The sequence below is a fragment of the Hibiscus syriacus genome, unplaced genomic scaffold (genome assembly GCF_006381635.1).
Source record: "Hibiscus syriacus cultivar Baekdansim isolate YM2019G1 unplaced genomic scaffold, ASM638163v2 tig00110819_pilon, whole genome shotgun sequence".
NCBI lineage: Eukaryota > Viridiplantae > Streptophyta > Magnoliopsida > Malvales > Malvaceae > Hibiscus > Hibiscus syriacus.
The window spans coordinates 2604053-2626434 of NW_024062875.1; the positions used below are offsets into that span (position 1 = coordinate 2604053).

At 36.1% G+C, this 22382-nt stretch overlaps 1 protein-coding gene and 1 pseudogene across 1 annotated transcript; both read left to right on the forward strand.

Moving 5' to 3' along the window:
• Positions 1-577: 577 nt before the first annotated feature.
• Positions 578-5433, forward strand: LOC120142003 (zinc finger CCCH domain-containing protein 24-like). Its single transcript, XM_039156766.1, has 14 exons — positions 578-1193; positions 1637-1729; positions 1821-2150; positions 2242-2314; positions 2452-2584; positions 2658-2815; positions 2965-3044; positions 3294-3416; positions 3534-3707; positions 3798-3932; positions 4188-4283; positions 4406-4714; positions 5023-5066; positions 5161-5433. The coding sequence occupies exons 1-14, from the start codon at positions 654-656 to the stop codon at positions 5405-5407; spliced, it is 2535 nt and encodes an 844-aa protein (XP_039012697.1). The 5' UTR covers positions 578-653; the 3' UTR covers positions 5408-5433.
• Positions 5434-6480: 1047 nt separating this feature from the next.
• LOC120142142 lies at positions 6481-21680 on the forward strand (annotated as a pseudogene).
• Positions 21681-22382: the final 702 nt, after the last annotated feature.

The following is a 22382-nucleotide window of genomic DNA, read 5'->3' on the forward strand; positions in this document are numbered from 1 at the left end:
ATATATATAATAAGTGTAATATTATTCAGAATAAAATATGTTAAATTATACTTTAAAACATTTTAAAATAAAAATATTATATTGTGATCGAACAATTTAAATTATTTTTTCAAGACCTAATTGGCTAATATAGTGTTTCAAGCACCGACTCGATATCATAATATAAAAAAAGATTTGATCCACAAAAAATACAACTAAAATGATTTTAGGATAAAATTTTATTATATTTCAATTAATATGTTAATGTCTATATCAAACAATCGCTAATTTTTTTTTAAAAAATGACGAGTTTATAACATATGAATAGTCGAATGACTATTTTATAATTTTTAATAGTTATGAGACTTAACAAAATAACATCTAATAGTCATTCGAAGATCTCTATTTTTAAATATTTAATATTTAAATTTTTTATATGAAATAAAATTCATAATTAAATAATAAAAATAAACATATATATACACACACGTCACGTACAACATATACATAAAAATAATATTAAAAATATGTGAAACGATGGACAAATAAAAAAGTTTACTGAGGAAAAAAAAACTGAAATTGGAACTTAAGAGAGGGGAGGGCAAGCATAAAACCACGTCCGTCACTTCAGAAAACTGAACTTACCTAATAGTGAAAGCAGTGTGATAACTCCAATGGCGGCTTCTCCAAATAACCAACTTTCTGAAACTAAAACCCTAGACTCCCAATCCAACGGCCTAGATTCAACCCAAGTAGACCCCCAACCTCTACACGAAGCAATACCGCCGTCCGATCCCCAATCAGCGGCCGACTCCAATCCAAGAGAGAAACGCAAGCCAGAGGATCAAGACCAGAACACGAACTCGTCGACCCACCCTCTGTGGAAAACCACCCTTTGCTCTTACTTCAGGCGTCAAGATGGGTCCTGCAGCCATGGCAGCACGTGCAGGTACGCCCACGGCGAGGAGGAGCTCCGCCCGCGGCCCTATAACACGTGGGACCCGACATCGGAGCGAGCAAAGAAGGCGATGAAAGGGGAGAATGGAGAGAAGTTGGACGCCAAACACGAAGAGGAGCAAGAGGTTATAATGACGGAAATGGTCATGGATGGTGAAGATGGCGAAGAGTGTGGAGACCCTCAATTAAGTAAATGCTTGGTGCATTTGCCAAGGAAATGGCATGCGGATAATTTGAGGAAATTTCTTAGTGAACAAGTAAGTGTTTTATAGGTTTTAGTCTTCATATGAACAGTTTTGAAGTTCTTTGGTAAGCGTTAACTTTTTCATGTAGGTCACAAATCTTTTAAGTTCATTAAATTTCATCACTGAACTTCATTATTAACAATTTGTCATTTATGCTAATTCCGTTGAGTAATTATCGCAGAAATTATTAGCTCAAAATGCATGCCCCACTTTGCACGAAATCACAAAGTTCATTTCTTTTAGAAATTAATTCGGATTCTTTTTTTTTTGTTTACATAAGATTATTACCATAAGTGATTTAGTTTGTTAATAATAAAAGTTCAGTGAATTAATTTGATGAAGTCAGATAATTGTGACTTATATGAGCTTCAATGTTAAGTTCAATGATCTATGATGTAAATTATGCAGAGTTTCTTTTTGCTTTCTATCTCATATTAATTGTTTTCTTCTTCTAGGGAATTACTTTTAAATCTGCAAAGAAAAAGAAAGGCATGGTGGTTGGTTTTGTGAGTTTTGAAAGCGCTGACCAGTTGAAAAGTGCAGTTGAGGTATCCCAATTTTGGTTTTATAGAGACCCAGTGATACATAAATATGCTATAAAATTTTGACTGGTATACAAATATCTCTTCACTGTGAAAGGTTCTGGAAGGAAAGTCTTTTGCCAACAAGAGTTTAAAGGTTGCAGATGTCATTCCTCGATCATTTGAGAGGAAAGTGAAATCAGCAATGGCTGCAACTCTGAGCTTCCAACAGAATAGTGAAGATGCATTGGTTAAGGTGAATGCAAGTGTTTCAAATGCTTTAAATGAGGTTGAAGATGGTGTGCCAAATGATGATGGTTCTGCAAATGATGATTCAACCTCAAAGGTGAAAAGCGCTTGCGATGCAGTCACTCCACTTGCTCATATGCCCTATATTGATCAGTTGGAGCACAAGAAGAATTCTGTCATGCAAATGCTCAAAAAACTTGTTAGAAATACTTTTTCCTTTGTTCTGTTTTTAGCTATGATGATTTTCATTATTAATTATATTTGACTTACTGCTATTTATTCTTTGGCAGACTAGAAATGCACGCAAAGCTTGTCCTAGCGGTGTTTCACTTCCTGAATGGGTTCTTAAATCTAAGGAACGAGGTTTGCTTTCACTTTTAACACATTGAAAACTAATTCTCTCATTGAACTTGTATTTAAAGTATAGTAATTTGAATTGCAATTAGATGGTACTTGATCATATCTTCGAATGATTATTTTTTAAATCTCCATTTGTATAGGTGGTCTTCCATGTGAACTAGAAGGTATAATTGAATCTCCAGTTGTACATGGATACCGCAACAAGTGTGAGTTTTCTGTTGGATATTCTCGTCAGGGTAAACCGACTGTGGGGTTCATGCTGGGAAATTTTAGGTAAAGACTTTTAACCTGCTTGGGAACTTCTTTTGAACTGGAGTTGTGCCTCTAAAGACAAGAATCCTTTCAGGGAGGGTGTGACAGCTGTTGAAGAACCTGTGGACTGCCCAAATGTTTCGAAAATTGCTAGCAAATATGCTTCAATCTTGCAGGAATTTTTGCAGCATTCAAGCTTACCAATTTGGAACAGATTTAAAAATACTGGATTTTGGCGTCAGTTAACTGTATGTTCTTTTATGCAATGGCTTTGAGCATAACATGTCCACTGATCTATTGCTAGTACTAGCATTATTGCTGCCTTTTGTTCCAATGTACTAAATCAAATTGCTGGTAAAGTCTTTTTTAATCTTATGTTCAAATTATATTCAATCTACAAGGTCAGAGAGGAAGATCAGTTGGGAAGGTTGCAGACAAAAATTTTGAGGACGATATTTCAGAGGTCATGCTCATTGTTCAGGTTTGTGTCTATTCTGATAGCTCTATTCTCATCTTTCAAGTTATATTTTTAGCGGTATATTTTTATAAAGTAAAAAAAAAAGCATGGAAATGCTGATTAAGATTGAAAGGGGAAAATGCTTTTGCCTCAAGCTGCCATTATCTTTTCAGTTGTTTGGTTAGACTAAGTTTTCTTCATGGATGGGTTTAAAATGATCAGTATACTATACTATGTATCTGCTAACTTATTTGTCATATGCTGATTGCATAGATTTGTTTGATTGGGATTGACAATGCACAAATAACCAGTGAGTTTGAGAGACTTGCTCAAGCTTTTGCGGCAGGTGCTGCCACAAATTCTCCTCCTCTGCCTCTAACAGTTTTTGTTGTTCAGGTACTTGTTCTGTCATTCTTTTCTCCACCCTTGCAAAATTGCAGTTTCTTGAGCTAGGCCAGGTGGCATATGTTGTCTTCTCTGATTACTCCTTTTTGCGTCAATGTTTTCATCCAGGATCATCAAGGAATATCGAATGTGGCACCAACTGATGCTCCATTGCGATCAATACCCATCCTGAAAACAGAAAACAGTATTGGGCCAGAGACAGCCAATAATGTTGTAGAAGCAAGGATTCACGATTGTATAAGCAACCTCCGGTTCTCAATATCTCCAACGGCATTTTTTCAGGTTAAGACCTTGAGCCTCAATTTCTGCCTTTCCTGGTTGAAACATTCATGGTAATTCTGGATAAATTGCAATGACCACTGTGTATCGCAGGTCAATACTCTTGCTGCAGAGAAATTATATTCACTTGCTGGTGAATGGGCTGGTTTGGGTCCTGATACCTTGTTGTTTGATGTATGCTGTGGGACTGGAACAATTGGACTCACGTTAGCCCATCGTGTCGGTATGGTAATAACACTATCCATTTCCCATCCTTCATCGTACCTGTTTCAGCATCTACATCGCTGAATCATATGACATAGATTGAGCTCCATGTTGTATAAAAGTGCAAAAAGCCAAAAAAGTGACTATGCTGTAGGCTGGTTAATGTTGTTATTGTGAAGTACTAAACTAATTGATTATGAATTTATGATCAGTTAATCTGTTTATGCATAGCAGATTCTCCCTTGTTATTGAACTTTCTAGGCATTAAAACCTGCACAGGTTATTGGCATTGAAATGAATGCTTCTGCTGTTCAAGATGCTTATAAGAATGCCGAGATTAATGGGATAAAAAATTGTAGATTCATCTGTTCAAAGGTTTGATTTTCCAACTATATCTTTAATTGATTCATTTGTTTTAGAGAAAAAAGCTGGGGGTACAATTGTCAAACTTATTTCTTTGTTCTGTTATTTACTTGTGTGCTCTCTACGAGCAACAGGCTGAGGATGTAATAGGGTCTCTGTTGAAGGAGTACCTAAATGTTTCTGAAAAACAAGATCAACTTTCAAGTTCCTTAGAAAGTAGTGCAAAAGGAACATTAAGCTGTGAAGAGAAAGATTCGTGCACAACCAATGCACATAAAGATGGAGAGATCTCATGTCAAGAGCCTGAAAACCGTTCTTCAGAAAATAACAGAAAAGAGCTCCTTCAGGAAAGTTCCACGTCAACAGATGGAAATTCTTTGGTGCAGCAATTCAAAAATGTTGTTGCTATTGTTGATCCTCCACGTATGGGACTTCATCCCACTGTAAGTAATATTGCGTTCTTGATCTACCAGCCGTTGTCTATGTTCCAATTCCTTTAAGCTTTATGATTACGAAATGCACGTCATTGCTACATTTGATCCCTGTCAAGTAGCAGTTATTTTGAAGATGCTTTGGAATTCTCTCTTAAAACTAGGTGGCTTTAGTGTAAAACCTTCTATCTGCATTTTATTAGTGTAAAACCTATAGGTTTTTAAGAAAATAAAAATAATTTTGAAAAAAGTGTTAATCAGATACGGATCCATCTTATCTTGGGATCTTGGATCTCATTTATTGTTTTCTGAAAATTCAGGTGGTCAAAGCTTTACGAACTCATGCTCGATTACGCAGGCTTGTGTAAGTTTCCATTGTGAGCTTTTCATGTTAATGCTTTGGTTGTCCCATTCCCTTTTCAACCTAAATCCATCTCTCTCTCTCTCTCTGTTTGTAGGTATATTTCTTGCAATCCTGAAAGCTTAGTGGCAAATGCCATTGAGCTCTGCACACCATCTCCTGAGAAAGTTGAGAAAGGGAAGAAAGACAATCGGGGCTGGAGGAACATGAGTAGTGCTGGCTTAGCACGACACAGAGCCAAGTCCATGCCTATTTCAGAGCCTTTCCAACCTGTAAAAGCAACGATTGTTGATCTTTTCCCACATACTCCACACTGTGAAATGGTGATGCTCTTGGAGCGATAGTATGGCCTGCAACAGTAATTTTAATTTAACTTGCCTGTCTCTTGCTCTCTTCAGCATAAATCCCTTTTTTTAAGGAATAGCTTGTTAAATTTTAGATGATACATTTATATAACAAAATATCCTTAAAAGATAAGTACAATATACCCATCAAGTCAATCCATCTCTTAATCTTATTTCGTTAAATTATAATTATACTTGAGGCACTTTATAAAATATTTGATAGAATTTTGTATTACTCATTTCTAACAGGTAAACATAACCATGGCCATGTTGCATTATTACTATTCTGCTAAAATAGTTTCCTAGATTGTGAACCCATTGGACGCACTTCCATGGATAAAGGTTCCTTTTTAAGTTCTACACTTTATTTATGGTTGGTTATCGTGCATATAACGTTTGCAATTATGAGTAATAATTTTCCCCAATAATTTTAAAAAATGATTAAAATTTCATCATCAAGTTTCAACCTCCACCCTCGGCTGAATTTGTTTCCTTCTTACCATATTTGCCCTACAAATTGCATTGATATAATAAAGGTCATATTCTTCATTTCAGCCTTGTGCTGTAGGAAACTTGTGGAACCACGTCCCATCAAAATGAAACCAAACGCTTATCCAATGCACCCAACCAACATACTTGTCATATAATTGAGAATAAAACATGGCACCTATTTTTTAACAAAAAAAATAAATGAAAGATCAATTTTTTTACATTTAAAAAGTACAAGTATTAAATTTGAACAAATTAAAATATAAGTACTAAACCCACACATTTTGTATAGTATAGGGGAAAATGTAGAATTTGAGCTATATGACATGAGTTGATGGAGTGGAGTGGAGTGGAGTGGAGTGGAGTGGAGTGGAGTTTGAGGAGAGTGTCCCCCCGCCCACCAGCTTTTGCCATAAATGAGAAAATATAGTTCCAAAGCTCTTTCAAACTTGACCTTCTTCATCTCCTCAAACCCTACAACTCCTCCTTTTATCTCCGTTATTCCTTTTGCTTTAGACTTCAAATAAATCTACACATTCTTGGTTAGTGCTTGTGGGTTTTCTTTGATTTTGTTTTTTGAAAAAATGGGGTCTCAAGAGACAGCTACAGAGAAGGAACATAATGTTCCTCAGGTAATTTCCGGTTTATTTCGTATCAGCTTTGAGTCATGTAATTATGTATTAAAAATGGGTTTTCTTTGATTGTTTCTCATTGTTTTTTAATTCAAAATGAATTAGGGGTTGGTCTAGTTCCTGCATCCCTTCAGACAACCTTTGAATTTTGATTTTGGATGTTTTTACGTTATGTTTTTTGTCTGTGTTTCTATGTCAGTTAAGCTCTGTTCATCTTTGGCCTTATATTTGAATATCTCTTGGTACATTATTCCCTGGACCATACCTCAGAGCTAGTCTATGTACCAATTGCAAAGCAATTTTCAGTCTCTATTGCATTAAAATCTGCACTGCTTTTGCATACTTATATATATATTTGAAGCTTATGTTTTGTAATAATTAGATTTTTATTGATACACTTTGAAGAAATATGGTTAGCTAGTGATCTTATAGTTGGTGAAAGCATATATCAAGTTCAGTTTTCTTTGTAAAATTTCTTGCAGAATGATTAATCATTGTTATTTGTATTTTTCAGGTTGAAGATTCATTAGGAATAACAGAGGACCCCTTCCAAGAATCTGTCACCATTAAGATGCCCCAACACCTTGTTTGACTCCCAGAAGAGTGAATTTTCTCTTGAAACGAATGCCTTCCGATGCGAGAATAACGGGATCCTCGTGTCCTTCCAGGCAAATCGTCCTTGAAGAGCCTCTTACCGAAGCTAAGCTTCAAGAATAGAAATCCTGATTTGGATGCTGAAAAGGTTGCAATGTTTGCTCCGGAATCTTCTACCACTTCACGAAGGGAGAAACCCTCCATTGCAAGGACATTGTCACTTACAATGATATTTAGAAGTCCTTGGATGAAAAGTGTTGAAATTCTAAAAGGCCGGTTGATTTTTAAACTAAGGGGCTGGTTTATTTTCAAATTAAGGGCTGCTTTGAATTCAAAATAGGGTGGCTGTTTTAGTTGAAATTGGCAAGGGATAATTACAAAATTTAGCCATTGTATTTTAGGGTAATTATAGAATTAGTCCCTAAACTTCAACTATAAATACCCTAACTCATTTAGCTTCAAAATCATCCCAAAATCCCAAATCATTTCTTTCTTCCAATATTAGAGAATTTTCTAGTGAGTAGTGAGTGTTTTGTAAACACCTGTAAATTTTATCTCTTAGTAAAAGATCTGCAGCAGTCTGGAGACGTAAGCAAAAATTGGCTAAACTCCGTTATCAATTTCGGGTATTATTTTTTCGCTTTTATTTCGTATTCTCACTAATTTGGTTATAAGAAAATTATTCGTACTCGGTTTATTTCCCAACAACTAGTAATCAGAGCTTTTGGTTGTGAATTTTGTCAATTTTTTGTGATGTTACTATTCACGTGAATAGTAAATTTCGTGAATAATTAAATTTTGTCGGCGATACGAATTTGTCAACGGAAGTGTTTTAATACACAGTGGTTTGCAAGAATTGTCATAAACGATCCAAAGAAGCCAGATTCGAGTGGGAGCGATGACTTTGAGAAACGAAGTTGATAAGCTCAAGAGGGAGCTGCTCAGATGCAAGGGAACAATGAGTGAATGAGATGCGCTCAAGACCTTCTTGGAAGGACTTAGACCAGGGGCGATGCTCGGGGAAGAGCAAGGAAATGCCCAAAGACTTTCGGAGGCCATAGCTGTAGCCGGAAAGCTGACTGAGCTTGCAGGTGACAAGCCAAGTAGCGATGTGTCGTCCAGGCCCATACCCAGAGATAGTGGTAACAGTGGTGGAGACAGGGAAAAGTGTAGCAGGGAAATGGTAGAGAAAGCTCTTCGAATGGCCAAGGTGAGCCATCGAGTGTTCGTAGCTAAGGAAAGCCATCGGGAAAGAATGGCAAGGCTAAGTCAGTTGTAAAGAAGAAGGAGAGCAAGGAAAAATTGAAATGCTACTTCTGTGATGGTCCTCATTTGATTAGAGGATGTCCTGAGAAGCGTCACCTTACAGTCATCATGAAGAGGATGGAAGAAGGAGAAGTAGCGGAAATTAGCGTGGTCGCAAGTGTTAAAGCTACCAAGCCAGGAAAAAGACTTGGCCCGATTAATGGGATCAATGCGGCCAAGCAAGGATCGAGACGAGGCAAGGCTGTTGATGTTGAAACAGCCGAACTCGGAAGAAAACGTGACGAGACTGCGGGTGTCAAAGCAGTCGAACACAAGAAGGGACCCGGTGCGATAGTAAGAGATAAAGCCGTCAACCCGAGGGTGCAATGTGAGCAAGTCCGCTCACAGTATGCCAGGATGGAGGCGTGGTCCAAGTTGAGGCGTCTCAGGCATAAAGGGACACTTAAGGAGTATGTGAGTCGATTCAGAAAACTCACGCTCAAAGGCCCAAGTTTGACTGAAGAAGATGGATTCTTCACCTTCATGTTCGGATTGAAGCCATGGGCAAAGAAAGTGTTGGAGCGAAGGGAAGTCAAGGGGTTGTTTGAAGCCTTGACAACCGTAGAGTCCATTAAAGAATTTGGAGTCAAGAAGAAAAAGGCTTCCAAAGCAAAGCCGAAATCTGAGCGTAGCGGCAAGAGATTCCGCGATGAAGGTCAGTCAGAAGATGAGGAAGATTGTTCCTCGAGTGGCAAAGAAAGTCCACTCAAAGATGAACCAAATGGTGGATCTGGTGAAAATGTGTGCAGTCTTGGCACAAGTTTGAGTGTCAAAGATGTTAAACTTAGGGTAAAAGTCGAGCAAACGAGGGGGCACAGACTTAAGATGCCAGAAGTGTTGCAAAATTACCCGAGGGGAGCCGAGTCATCCAAGGTGATGGATGAGCCCAGGATCGAGTTCTCCAGAGAAGAGGATGAACCCAGGATCAAGGGGGCGTTGAGAGTTGGCTCAATAAGGCTCATTTCTGCCAAGACGAGTATAAGCCAAGTGCAGGAGGAGTTGTCCATGTCCAAGGAATTTGCCGAGCATGTTCGTGTAGAGAACATGGCTTCAGAGACCATCTTAAGAGAAGGGTCGAAGCAATGGCTTGCCGAGGATGTTCAAGTGAGGAACAATCCTTCAAAGACTAGTGGACAAGAGTCGAAGGGAGCTAAGACGTTGAGAGACAAGGCAACCACAGAGAAACTACCCAATAACAAGTGGGTTTACAGGGCGGTGACTACGGACAAACTGAAGTTGTGTTCAGCTTCAGTTGGCATGCTAGAGTAACAAGACCAGAAATACTGCTGCTTTGATCAAGGTGTGAATACAAATTAAAATCAGTCTTCAAGTGGGAGATTATTGAAATTCTAGAAGGCCGGTTGATTTTCAAACTAAGGGGTTGGTTGATTTTCAAATTAAGGGGCTGCTTTGAATTCAAAATAGGGTGGTTGTTTTAGTTTAAATTGGCAAGGGATAATTACAAAATTCAGCCATTGTATTTTAAGGTAATTATAGAATTAGTCCCTAAGCTTCAACTATAAATACCCTAGTACATTTAGCTTCAAAATCATCCCAAAATCTCAAATCATTTCTTTCTCCCAATACTAGAGAGTTTTCTAGTGAATAGTGAGTGTTTTGTAAAGACTTGTAAATTTTATCTCTTAGTAAAAGATCTGCAGCAGTCCGGAGACGTAAGCAAAATTGGTTGAACTCCGTTATCAATTTCGGGTATTATTTTTCCGTTTTTATTTCGCATTCTCACTAATCTGGTTATAGGGAAATTACTCGTACTCGGTTTATTTTCCAACAAAAATGACATCGTCATTGCCTATAACTCGTATTGCACATTCGAACTTAGAGTCCTGAAGCATTGGAAGCCTAAGTGGCTCTGTAAATTCCAGTGTAAGTTTTTGTGATATTCTACCATGATTGTGACTAGTTTATCTTTTTGGATCTGAATTTTTTATGTCAAATGAATAGCATATGGAACTATATATAATAATGTGAAGTAGGACTTGTTCAATTTCTCCTTCCGAAGCTAGTCCTTTCCGTCCAAGGTTTTGAATGTTTGTTGTTTAAATTTGTTAGTTTCTTTGCAGATAAAGGGAAGCATACAACAGATTTTTCGATCACTTTCAGTTCCTATAAACTGCAAAGAAGGAAACATAAGGAGAATGGATTCATTTTTTCGAGTAGTTCCCTTGACTCCACGAGTGAAGGAAGGGGAAATGAGTTCGAATTCTTCTGCAGGACCTGATGCTGGTACTTCATCGTCTTTGTCTATGCACTTATATATGTGTATGCATAAGTTCAAGTTTGCAAAGTTGCCTGAGGCTATAATTTTATCTGCATTTTACATTTTTTTATCGTTCCAGACGATGTCTTAACATCTCATTATACAGAAGACAGTGATGGTGAGGACATACCTGAAGAAGAGGCTGTTTGTCGAATTTGTATGGTCAAACTATGTGAAGGCGGTGAAACCCTTAAGATGGAGTGCAGCTGCAAAGGTGAGCTCGCTTTGGCCCACAAAGACTGTTGTTGAAACATTTTAATATTTCGATATAACAAATTAAGTTAAATGGATTTTAAGATTTTCCAAATGATTTTCTAAGTATATTCGATATAACTATTCGAATATCAAAACATTACTCCAAATATTTCAAAAATCATTTTTGATCCTTACTTAAGTGTAAAATTAAGTTTTAATCATAAAACAATTTCAAAATATTTTACAAAGTATTTCGAACCAATTCAAAGCCAAAAATTCCAGAATACTCAGAGGGAACCGATTCCCCCCCATAGGAGGAACCGATTCCCCCCTGAATGGTTTGGCTCCGAGATTTCCAGAATGCTCGGAGGGAACCGATTCCCCCCAAGGGGGTACCGATTCCCCCCTGTTCAACGGTCGAAATATTTGAATTTTACACTTAGGGAACCGATTCCCTATGATAGGGAACCGATTCCCCCCACTGTCCAAGCTGTTTTATTAAATGTTTTCACACTAAAACGGCTATAATATCTTCTCTAATTATCCCCAACGTTCAGAAGTGATTCAAGGTGTATTTAAGCAAGCTTAGAAGCCATTGATCAATAACAAGAAACATCAAGCAACTAGAATCAAGAGAGAATCAAAGAGAAAGCATCAAACCTCAAGTTTGAGCATTTCAAGCCCATTTTCATTCAATATTCATTTTGCTTTCAAGAACACTTTTTGTGCTCAATTGTATTCATCTTTGAGTGTTCTTTTCTTTGTTCTAGAATTGTGCAAACATCTTACCTTGTGAGGTTTTCTTGTAAGTTTGCAAATTTGTAATCTCTCTTTGAGAAAAGAGTGTTCTCAAGAGTTGGGGTATACTCTTGAGGAATTGTAAGGTTATCTCTTTGGCCTCAAAAGAAAGAACAAATTAGTGAATTTGTTGGAAAATCCTTAGTGTGGATAGCTAAGGTAGTGGACGTAGACTTTGTTTGAGAAAGTCGAACCACTGTAAATCGCTGTGCAATTGCTTTCAATTTTCTGCAAAAGCTTCCACAAAATTTTTATTGCCAATTCACCCCCCTCTTGGCCAATTTCGTCATTCGATTAACTCAACAATTGGTATCAGAGCCTAACTCATTTGAAGGTTTAATCGCCTCTTGAGTCGATCCGGGAAGAGTTACATCGATTACAAAGTCATCAATGGCCTCCACTTCAAACTTCGACTCCGGTCTTGATTCGATGCCGTCAACAAGCCTCCTTTCTTCAATGGAGCTAACTATGCCTATTGGAAGAATAGAATGATGTACTTCATTCAAGCAAGTGACATGGGAGCATGGAATGCTGTAGAAGAAGGATACATCAAACCTCTCATCATCCAAGGTTGTGGAGTGAAGGAGAGACAAGAATGTTCCAGCTCAACTCCAAAGCCATCCATATTATTTTTTGTGCTCTTGGACCAGATGAATACGGAAGAGTTTCATCGTGTACAACCGCCAAAGAAATATGGGACAAACTTCAAGTCACACATGAAGGTACAGATGAGGTAAAGAAATCAAAAATTAGTATTCTAACGCATAGCTATGAAAATTTCAGGATGAAACCAAATGAAGACATCAAAGCTATGACGGATAGATTTTCAACGATTGTCAATGGTCTCAAATCATATGGAGAGATCATCTCAAATGAAAAGCTTGTGAGGAAGTTAGTATACTCCCTCCCAAAATCATGGCAATCAAAGAAGACGGCAATCATCGAGTCTAAGGACCTATCGTCCTTAACTCTTGAAGAACTTATCGGTTCACTCCTCACATGAGATGATGCTTGAAGATGAGGTGGACCTTGATAAAGTTGAAGAGACACCAAAGGAGAAGGAGAAGAAGAAAACATTGGAGTTGCTCTCAAATCCACAAAAGATGAGAGTGATTCTAATGATGATGATGACGAGGAAATGGCATTGTTTGCCAAACGGTTCAGAAAAATGATGAGACCTTACCAAGGAAGAAAATTCAAACGAAACGAAGGCCTCAAAAATGAACCAAAAGAGAAGGACCCAATCATTTGCTATGAATGCAAAAAGCCGGGGCATGTCAAATATGATTGCCCACAATTGAAGAAAAAGGGTCAATCAAAGAATAAGCACAAGGCTCATGTGGCTACATGGAGCGATGAAGAAGGTTCCGATGAAGAGGAACAAGAAGTAGCAAACTTGTGCTTGATGGCATTCGGGGAAGATTCTAAGGTAACCTCTAACTCATCTGATTTTGATGATTTATCTTATGATGAGCTATTAGAGGAATATAATGGGTTGGCTTCGGATTATGAGAAATTATTTTAAATATAAAAATGATGTTTCAAAATTGAAAAATGAAAATAAACTCATATCCAAAACCAACAATGATCTTGAAAGTAAAATTAAAGATTTGCAAATCAAACTAGAAGAGTTTGAAAAGAAAAATTTAGATTTGCAAAATTTACTTTCAAAGGTCAATGATGATCATCAAAAGAAAATTGATGATCTTAAAATCTCTTTTGAAAAAGTTGGAACAAAACGTTTTGAAAAAGGAGAAATTCAAAATCCAACTTTGTTAGAAAAGATTTTAGAAACTACAATCATAGAAATCCTCAACGAACCTTAAATGGTAAAATATTTAGAAGTATATGGGTTCCTAAAGGACTCATTACTACTAAAGATAAAGATATCCTACAAAAATGGATACCTAAGGGAACTAGGATTTTGGAAACTAATGAATATGGACCCAAAAGAATTTGGGTACCAAAAATCAAAAATTAATCTATGTTTGTAGGGAAAGGAGCATTGCTACAAGGCACGGGAAACAAATTCAAACTCATGGTACCTTGATAGTGGATGCTCAAGACATATGACCGGAGACAAAAGCCGGTTCATTGAGCTTAACGCCAAAAATGGAGGAGAAGTGACTTTTGGAGACAATTCAAAAGGTCACATTGAAGGTATTGGTACAATAGGTAATACCTCTTCCATACAAATTAAAAATGTTTTATGTGAATGGATTAAAGCATAATCTATTGAGTATTAGTCAATTATGCGATAAAGGATTCAATGTCTTATTTGAAATTAATGGTTGTAAAGTCATTGACATTGCATCTAATCGGATTATGCTTGTTGGTCATAGAATAGGAAACATTTACATGGTGCATTTAGATTCTATTGATATGACTAATTTATGCCTAGTTGCTAAGGATGAGCATGATAGTTGGTTATGGCATAGGAGACTAGGTCATGCTAGTATGAGTGTTTGCAACGGCTAATTCAAGGTGATTTAGTTCGAGGGTTGCCTAAGCTTAAATTTGATAATGATAAAATCTGTGATGCTTGTGCTAAAGGAAAACAAAAACGAGTTTCTTTTAAATCTATTAATGATGTATCAACTAGTAGTGTATTACAATTGATCCATTTAGATCTTTTTGGGCCAACTAGAACTACTAGCTTGGGAGGAAAACAATATGCATTTGTCTTGGTAGATGACTATTCTAGATACACTTGGGTTTATTCTTAAGTACTAAGATGAAGCATTAGAAAATTTCATCACATTTTCAAAAATAATCCAAAATGAAAAAGGTTACTCTATCACTAGTGTTAGAAGTGATCATGGAATGAATTTGAAAATCTTGGATTTATTGAGTTTTGTAATTCTAACGGTATTAGCCACAATTTTTCAGCACCTAGAACCCTCAACAAAATGGAGTTGTTGAGAGGAAAAATCGAACTTTAGAAGAAATGGCTAGAACCATGCTTTGTGAAAATAATTTGCCAAAATATTTTTGGGCGGAAGCCACAAATACCGCTTGTTATGTTGTAAATCGAGTAATGATTAGGCCAATTTTAAAGAAAACTCCATATGAAATTCTCAAAAATAAAAAGCCTAACATTAGCTATTTTCATCCTTTTGGATGTAAATGTTTTTTTAAACAACGGTAAAGAAAATCTTGGTAAATTTGATGCTAAAAGTGATGAAGGAATTTTTCTGGGTTATTCCTTAAATTCTAAAGCTTATCGTGTATTTAATAAAAGAACTTTAGTTGTAGAAGAGTCTATACATGTTGTTTTCGATGATAATCCCCTTCCGAGGAAGGATTCTTCTGTTAATGATGGTAGGTATTGTACAAGCAAATGACGTTAGACATTACGTTGGAGAATCATCATCAAAGGAAGAAACAAAAGATGAGGAAACTCATGATCCCCTCGAGAATCCAACCATTGAAGAAAGGGAAGTATCTTTTCCAAGAGAGTACAACTATGTCAAGGATGGTGAAATTATAGGTGATCTATCAAAAGGGGTAACTACTCGATCTTCTCTTAGAAATATCTGTAATTATGTTGCATTTATTTCATGCATAGAGCCTAAGAACATCAAAGAAGCATTAAAAGATGAACATTGGATTATGGCTATGCAAGAAGAATTAAATCAATTTGAGAGAAGTAAAGTATGGACATTAGTTGAAAGGCCTAGTGATAAATCTATGTAGGTACTAGATGGGTTTTTAGAAATAAACTTGATGAAAGTGGTAATATAGTGAGGAACAAGGCTAGACTTGTTGCTCAAGGCTATACTCAAGAAGAAGGCATAGACTATGATGAAACATACGCTCCCGTAGCTAGGATGGAAGCAATTAGAATGTTATTAGCATTTGCATGTTTCAATGAATTTAAATTATATCAAATGGATGTTAAAAGTGCATTTTTAAATGGTTTTATAAAAGAAGAAGTGTACGTGGAACAACCTCCAGGTTTTGAAGATTCAAATTTCCGGATCATGTTTTAAAATTGACAAAAGCTCTTTATGGTTTAAAACAAGCTCCTAGAGCTTGGTATGAAAGATTGTCAAATTTTTTAATTGAAAAAGGTTTTTTAAAAGGAAAGGTTGACACTACATTGTTTTTAAAGAGAAAAGGTAAAGATTTATAGTAGTTCAAATTTATGTTGATGATATAATTTGGTTCTACTAATGATGTTCTTTGTCAAGAATTTTCTAAGCTAATGCAAAGTGAATTTGAGATGAGCATGATGGGGGAGCTCTCATTTTCTTGGGACTTCAAATCAAGCAAAGAAAAGATGGCATCTTCATTAATCAAGCTAAGTACGTCAAAGATATGCTCAAGAAGTTTGGACTGGAAAATGGGAAACCTCATAACACTCCAATGAGCTCTTCAACAAAGCTTGACTTAGATGAAGGAGGTAAATGTGTAGATGTTAAATTATATAGGTCAATGATTGGCTCTTTGCTTTATCTAACTGCAAGTAGACCGGACATTATGTTTAGTGTTTGCTTATGTGCTAGATTTCAATCATGTCCTAAGGAATCACATTTACTAGCTGTTAAGAGAATCTTTAGATACCTTAAGGACACTCCTAGTTTAGGACTTTGGTATCCTAGAGACTCTAGTTTTAGCTTGCATGCTTTTTCTGATGCGGATTATGGAGGATGCAAATTAGATAGGAAAAGCACCTCCGGTACTTGCCAATTCCTTGGAAATATGCTGATTTCTTGGTTTTCAAAGAAACAAAATTGTGTTGCATTATCTACCACTGAAGCTGAATACATTTCAGCTGGTAGTTGTTGTGCACAAGTTTTATGGATGAAACAACAACTTTTTGATTATGGAATTGAAGTAGGTACTATTCCTATCAAGTGTGACAATACTAGTGCTATTTGTCTCACTAAAAATCCCATCCAACACTCTAGAACTAAGCACATTGAAATAAGACATCACTTCATTAGAGACCATGTCACTAAGGAAGATGTAGTTCTAGAATTTGTTGATACTTTGCACCAATTAGCGGATATCTTTACAAACCCTTAGACAAGGAAAGATTTTGGACACTTAGGAGAGAATTAGGTTTGACCAATCTATCTTCACTTAGTGTTTAAAATAATTTTAGCACTTTTAATAAATCTTGAAAAATGCTTATATTTTTTGATTGCATTCTTGCTATAGTTAGGGGGAGTTTGTGATTCTAATGAAAATTAATTTTATGTTCAAAAATCATTAAAGATTAATTTAATTATTTGAACATAATTAATGTTTGATATATGAGTTGCCAATACCACTAGAAAAGATTAATTTAGCATTTTGTGCTTAAAAATTCGGATTTTAGCATTTTGGTGCAGAGGGAATCGATTCCTCCCCCTGAGGGAATCGATTCCCCCTTTGAAGGGGAACCGATTCCCCCCACAGGGGAATCGATACCCCCTGGGGATCTGTTAAAATCGAACAGAAAACCCCAAAATCCCAAACCCTCATTTTATTATTTCTTCGCCGTTTCACCCTCTAAACCCCTCAAATCTCCATTTTTGCCTCAAATCAACGATATTAATCGGAATTTGCTTCATAAATCATCTTCCAAACCTGTTGGAATCATTAAAATCGTGCAAACAACATCTAAATCCACTCAATCTTCATATTTCAAGGTAAATTTTTCTAACTCTTTATTTCATTATTTTTGAACATAGGATTAGTTTCAATTAGTTCTAGGTTGAAATAGTGATCGGGCATTGATTATTTAGTGATTAGAAACTAGATGTTACAACTAATTTCATCAAAAACACAAGAATTTTCAAATTTTTTAAATTTTCGAAAAAAAAAAAAATGTTATTTTTCAAATTATTGTGTTTTGATCAATTATATTGTTATTATGAAAAACTATACATATTGTTTCTCAAAACCATATTTTTCAAAAGTTTTTCAAAACTTTGCCCATTAGGATTGTTTTAGAGAATCTTGAAATATTGAGGACTCATTTGAGTTTTGGGATTAATTGAATTGCATACACTTGTTTTAAAATTGCAGGTTATTATATCTATTCCGATTTCCTTCACCATGTCAAATCCTAAACGTCCTAGGTCTTCATCTAGTCGTTCTAGTCGTCAACCAAATCCACCTCAAAATCCTCATTCTATTCCAATTTCTAATCCCAATCCCACTGATCCTAACTTGACTATCCAAAATTCGTGTTTCAATCATCCTGGGTCTAGAAATCACCGATATTGGTATTATCAATATTTCGATTCTTACAAAATCCGGGAAGAACGTATTCCTTCTCGTCAAGCTATGTTAGCTATCGATTTTAAATATCTTCCCATTTTACAAGAATGGAAATTTGATAAACTATTTGATCTTGAACCCATCGTTTACCATCAACTTGTTCGTATATTCTACTCTAATGCTGTATGTGTTAAAAACCAAGCTGAAACAGAAACTATAGGAATTCGTTCCTACCTCCTAGGACAATTCTTTATATTGACCCGGCATATATAGCCAATACATTTGGATTAGATAATGATGGTATCTCGAATGAAAAACAAATTTTAGGTTCTCGTTACAAAAGAAGAGATAGTGCGAGTGTCTTAGACCTACATGAGCGTTTTCTTCATCTAATGATTTCTTGGTGGTTTCGACCATCCGGAGGTCGTTATTCTACTCTTAGAGCTTGGATCTTTGGTGGTTACATTGTTTCGAAAACCGTATTAAAATTAACCTACCTCAGATTATTTTGCTGAAATTGTTGAAACCGTAAATCTTGTTCCTAACAAGAAACACTGTTCATCTCTAGTTTACGGTTGCTTTTTGAGTAATCTGTTTCCAAAGCTGGGCTTAGAGTAAGTCTAGATGCCGTTTTCCTCTTAAGAAACAAATAAATCTTCTTTCCTTAACGAGAGCGGGATGGGTAAAGGACAAAGAAACCGGTGAATGGGTTCGTTCTTCTACTCCGGGAGCTAGTCTTCACAAGCTCCACCCGAAGCTGACGAAGATCCCGAGTTTGAACAATTAATGAGGGATATTGATGAAGTTGAAGAAGAACCTGATCAGCCCGAAGAGCAGCCCGAGGAGCAAGCACAACAAACGCATCAAATGCCTCCATATTTTCAATCTTTATGGAGACATTCGATTACCGATACGCTACCATGGACTCGCGTTTTTCCTCTATAGAGTCTCATTTATCCACAATGGGAGCTCAACAATTAGAGATTCTTCGGGAGATGCGTGCAAACAATGAATCAACCAACGCTCGTATAAATGAACTCACACACGAGATGGCCGCATGCGAGCCCGTTTTCCTCCTACCGATCCGGATGCTTGATTTTATGTTTAGCTTTAAAACTTTGAACAAAATGAATATTGTTTCAACATTTGATATGTTTGATTTTGTGGATTGTTGGATTTTGGATATATGAATGGGTGAACTTATATTTTGGTGTGTTTTATTCATTTTGCATCATTTACATTATCATTAGCAATATGACCAATTTTGCCATATCACATTATTTATGAATATTGATTTATGAAACTAATGGCTAACCTCTCTTTTGATTATGATCTTAGCAGCTTAAGCTTATAATTAAAATCAATTGGCTAAATGATTTACAAAACCTTGTTTTACAATGTCTTTTTGATTTAACAAAAAGGGGGAGAAGAATAAGTGTTAAAGTAAGGGGGAGTAATTTCTAATTTTAATTTTCTAATTTCAAAACTTGATTTCAAAAATCTTAAAATTACTAAAATGTTTTGTTATATCAAAAAGGGGGAGATTGTTGAAACATTTTAATATTTCGATATAACAAATTAAGTTAAATGGATTTTAAGATTTTCCAAATGATTTTCTAAGTATATTCGATATAACTATTCGAATATCAAAACATTACTCCAAATATTTCAAAAATCATTTTTGATCCTTACTTAAGTGTAAAATTAAGTTTTAATCATAAACAATTTCAAAATATTTACAAAGTATTTCGAACCAATTCAAAGCCAAAAATTCCAGAATATCAGAGGAAACCGATTCCCCCCCATAGGAGGAACCGATTCCCCCCTGAATGGTTGGCTCCGAGATTTCCAAATGCTCGGAGGGAACCGATTCCCCCCAAGGGGGTACCGATTCCCCCCTGTTCAACGGTCGAATATTTGAATTTTACACTTAGGGAAACCGATTCCCTATGATAGGGAACCGATTCCCCCCACTGTCCAAGCTGTTTTATTAAATGTTTTCACACTAAAACGGCTATAATATCTTCTCTAATTATCCCCAACGTTCAGAAGTGATTCAAGGTGTATTTAAGCAAGCTTAGAAGCCATTGATCAATAACAAGAAACATCAAGCAACTAGAATCAAGAGAGAATCAAAGAGAAAGCATCAAACCTCAAGTTTGAGCATTTCAAGCCCATTTCATTCAATATTCATTTTGCTTTCAAGAACACTTTTTGTGCTCAATTGTATTCATCTTTGAGTGTTCTTTCTTTGTTCTAGAATTGTGCAAACATCTTACCTTGTGAGGTTTTCTTGTAAGTTTGCAAATTGTAATCTTCTCTTTGAGAAAAGAGTGTTCTCAAGAGTTGGGGTATACTCTTGAGGGAATTGTAAGGTTATCTCTTTGGCCTCAAAAGAAGAACAAATTAGTGAATTTGTTGGAAAATCCTTAGTGTGGATAGCTAAGGTAGTGGACGTAGACTTTGTTTGAGAAAGTCGAACCACTGTAAATCGCTGTGCAATTGCTTTCAATTTTCTGCAAAAGCTTCCACAAAATTTTTATTGCCAATTCACCCCCCTCTTGGCCAATTTCGTCATTCGATTAACTCAACAACTGTGCTGTGAAATGGTTTACCATCAAAGGGAACAAGACCTGTGATTTGTGTAAGCAAGAGGTGCAGAACCTACCCGTCACTCTTTTACGAATACAAAGTACTCGAACTTGAAATGCAGCAGCTATTAGAGGTCTTCAGCCTGATGTTCCTGGATACAGGTAAATAATCTTACCTACTCTCTGTATTTTCTCCTCACAGATGGTCTTAGGTACGTTCGACTTTTAGGATACTTGTCTCAACTGGTATTGGATACTTGAAACGAGGAAGGTTGTTTCACGAACTTGATGTGTTTTTCCATCCAATTCAATTCTACCATCGTCTGTCCTGTTGCTGCAATGTATTTCTTATTCTTCCATATTGTGAGCTCGGGAAGTAACAATTTTGGTTCGATGTTTGCAGGGTTTGGAATGAGGTCCTATTCTTGTTTTCATCAGCATGCTTTCGTATTTTTGTTTCTTGAGCAACTTATGGTAAGCAGTTCCTCATTCATATATTTCCCCCTTTTTACGACTTTATATCCTCGGTGTATGATTCAGTTGCCTTCAGGTTGGAGAAATGGGCATTGGTGCAATTGCTATCTCTCTTCCATTCTCATGTGTGCTAGGCCTTCTTTCATCCATGGTTTCGTCGACAATGGGTAGGTTCGCACACTTCAATGATATAATTATCCGAAGTTCGGTTAACACATTTATGCACATATATATGAGAGAGAAACAGAATCCGTTCACACTGAAGTTTTACATCATTTTAGGATAGTTGGACCAACTGTTATCTTAAGATTTTCTGATTAAATATTGCTTGAATCTTTGTATTCAGTGGCGCGAAGATTTGTGTGGCTTTATGCATCAATTCAATTTGTTTTGGTTGCTGCTTTTGCTCATATATTTTATTCGACGGTAAGAGTATCTATGCTCATGTTTCAGATGTATTTTTGGCTCTTTTGCTTCATTCTTGTACCGAAATGATCGAATAAAATCGATTCATTGTAATGTTATGTGGCGTGCAGGTGAAAATACAAGCAATTCTATCGATTCTCCTTGCAACTTTTTCTGGATTCGGTGTCGCAATGAGTGGGAGTTCGTTCGTAGTTGAGATCCTACGATGCAGAAGAAGATGGCAGCGGGGTAGGTCGGAGCAGCACGGTACACATCAGACGGGTCCTATGGTTCTTTAATATAAATCCAATAACATTCCAACATCATTTAGGTTAAACAAGCATGGTTCATTTCTCTCGAGCCAATAGACTCCAATGGATTGGTGGCCTTGCAAGGTTTGCAAAAGTAAAACAAAAATTTACTGCAAACTCTGAATCTATAACAGGTGGGATACAGGCAGAATTTATTAAATTTTAAACTTCAAAATTTATCTTTCTTCTAAATTGATAATCGTCCGGAATACTAAAATTCTTCTGTTACTGTCACTATTATTATTCATCATCTTTTATAAAATTTTATTCACCTAAAAAATATTATTAATTGATAAAACAATGATGATGACTGTTATTTTGACCAAATGCAAGTATTTTAAACTTTAAGAAACTATTTGTGTAATTTACTCTTAATTAAAGGGACAAAAGTGTACTACAACTTTAATTAAACGGTTTAGTTTATGTTTCGTTTGATAAATTTGATCTGATGATATATCCGACCAAAAATAATAAAAAGTATTAAACAAATAGACATCGATGACTATCAATAACTGAAATGCAGAGCACGGCGGTACAAAACGGACCAAACTTCAACTACGATAATCTTTATCTCATGAAAAAAAATAGTTGAAAATTCATTATAAAGAATAACAAATTATAATCAAAACGATAAATAAATTTGAATATAAACCTCTTTGTTCTTAAATCTGTATTGATCTTCTTCACATA

What these genes read in the sequence shown, in the direction of transcription:
- LOC120142003 (XM_039156766.1), top strand. Translation starts at nt 654, where the DNA reads ATGGCGGCTTCTCCAAATAACCAACTTTCTGAAACTAAAACCCTAGAC. An exon ending in GGAAATTTCTTAGTGAACAA is followed by an intron (nt 1,194 to 1,636) that starts GTAAGTGTTTTA and finishes TTCTTCTTCTAG; the next exon opens with GGAATTACTTTTAAATCTGC. An exon ending in CTCCAACGGCATTTTTTCAG is followed by an intron (nt 3,708 to 3,797) that starts GTTAAGACCTTG and finishes TGTGTATCGCAG; the next exon opens with GTCAATACTCTTGCTGCAGA.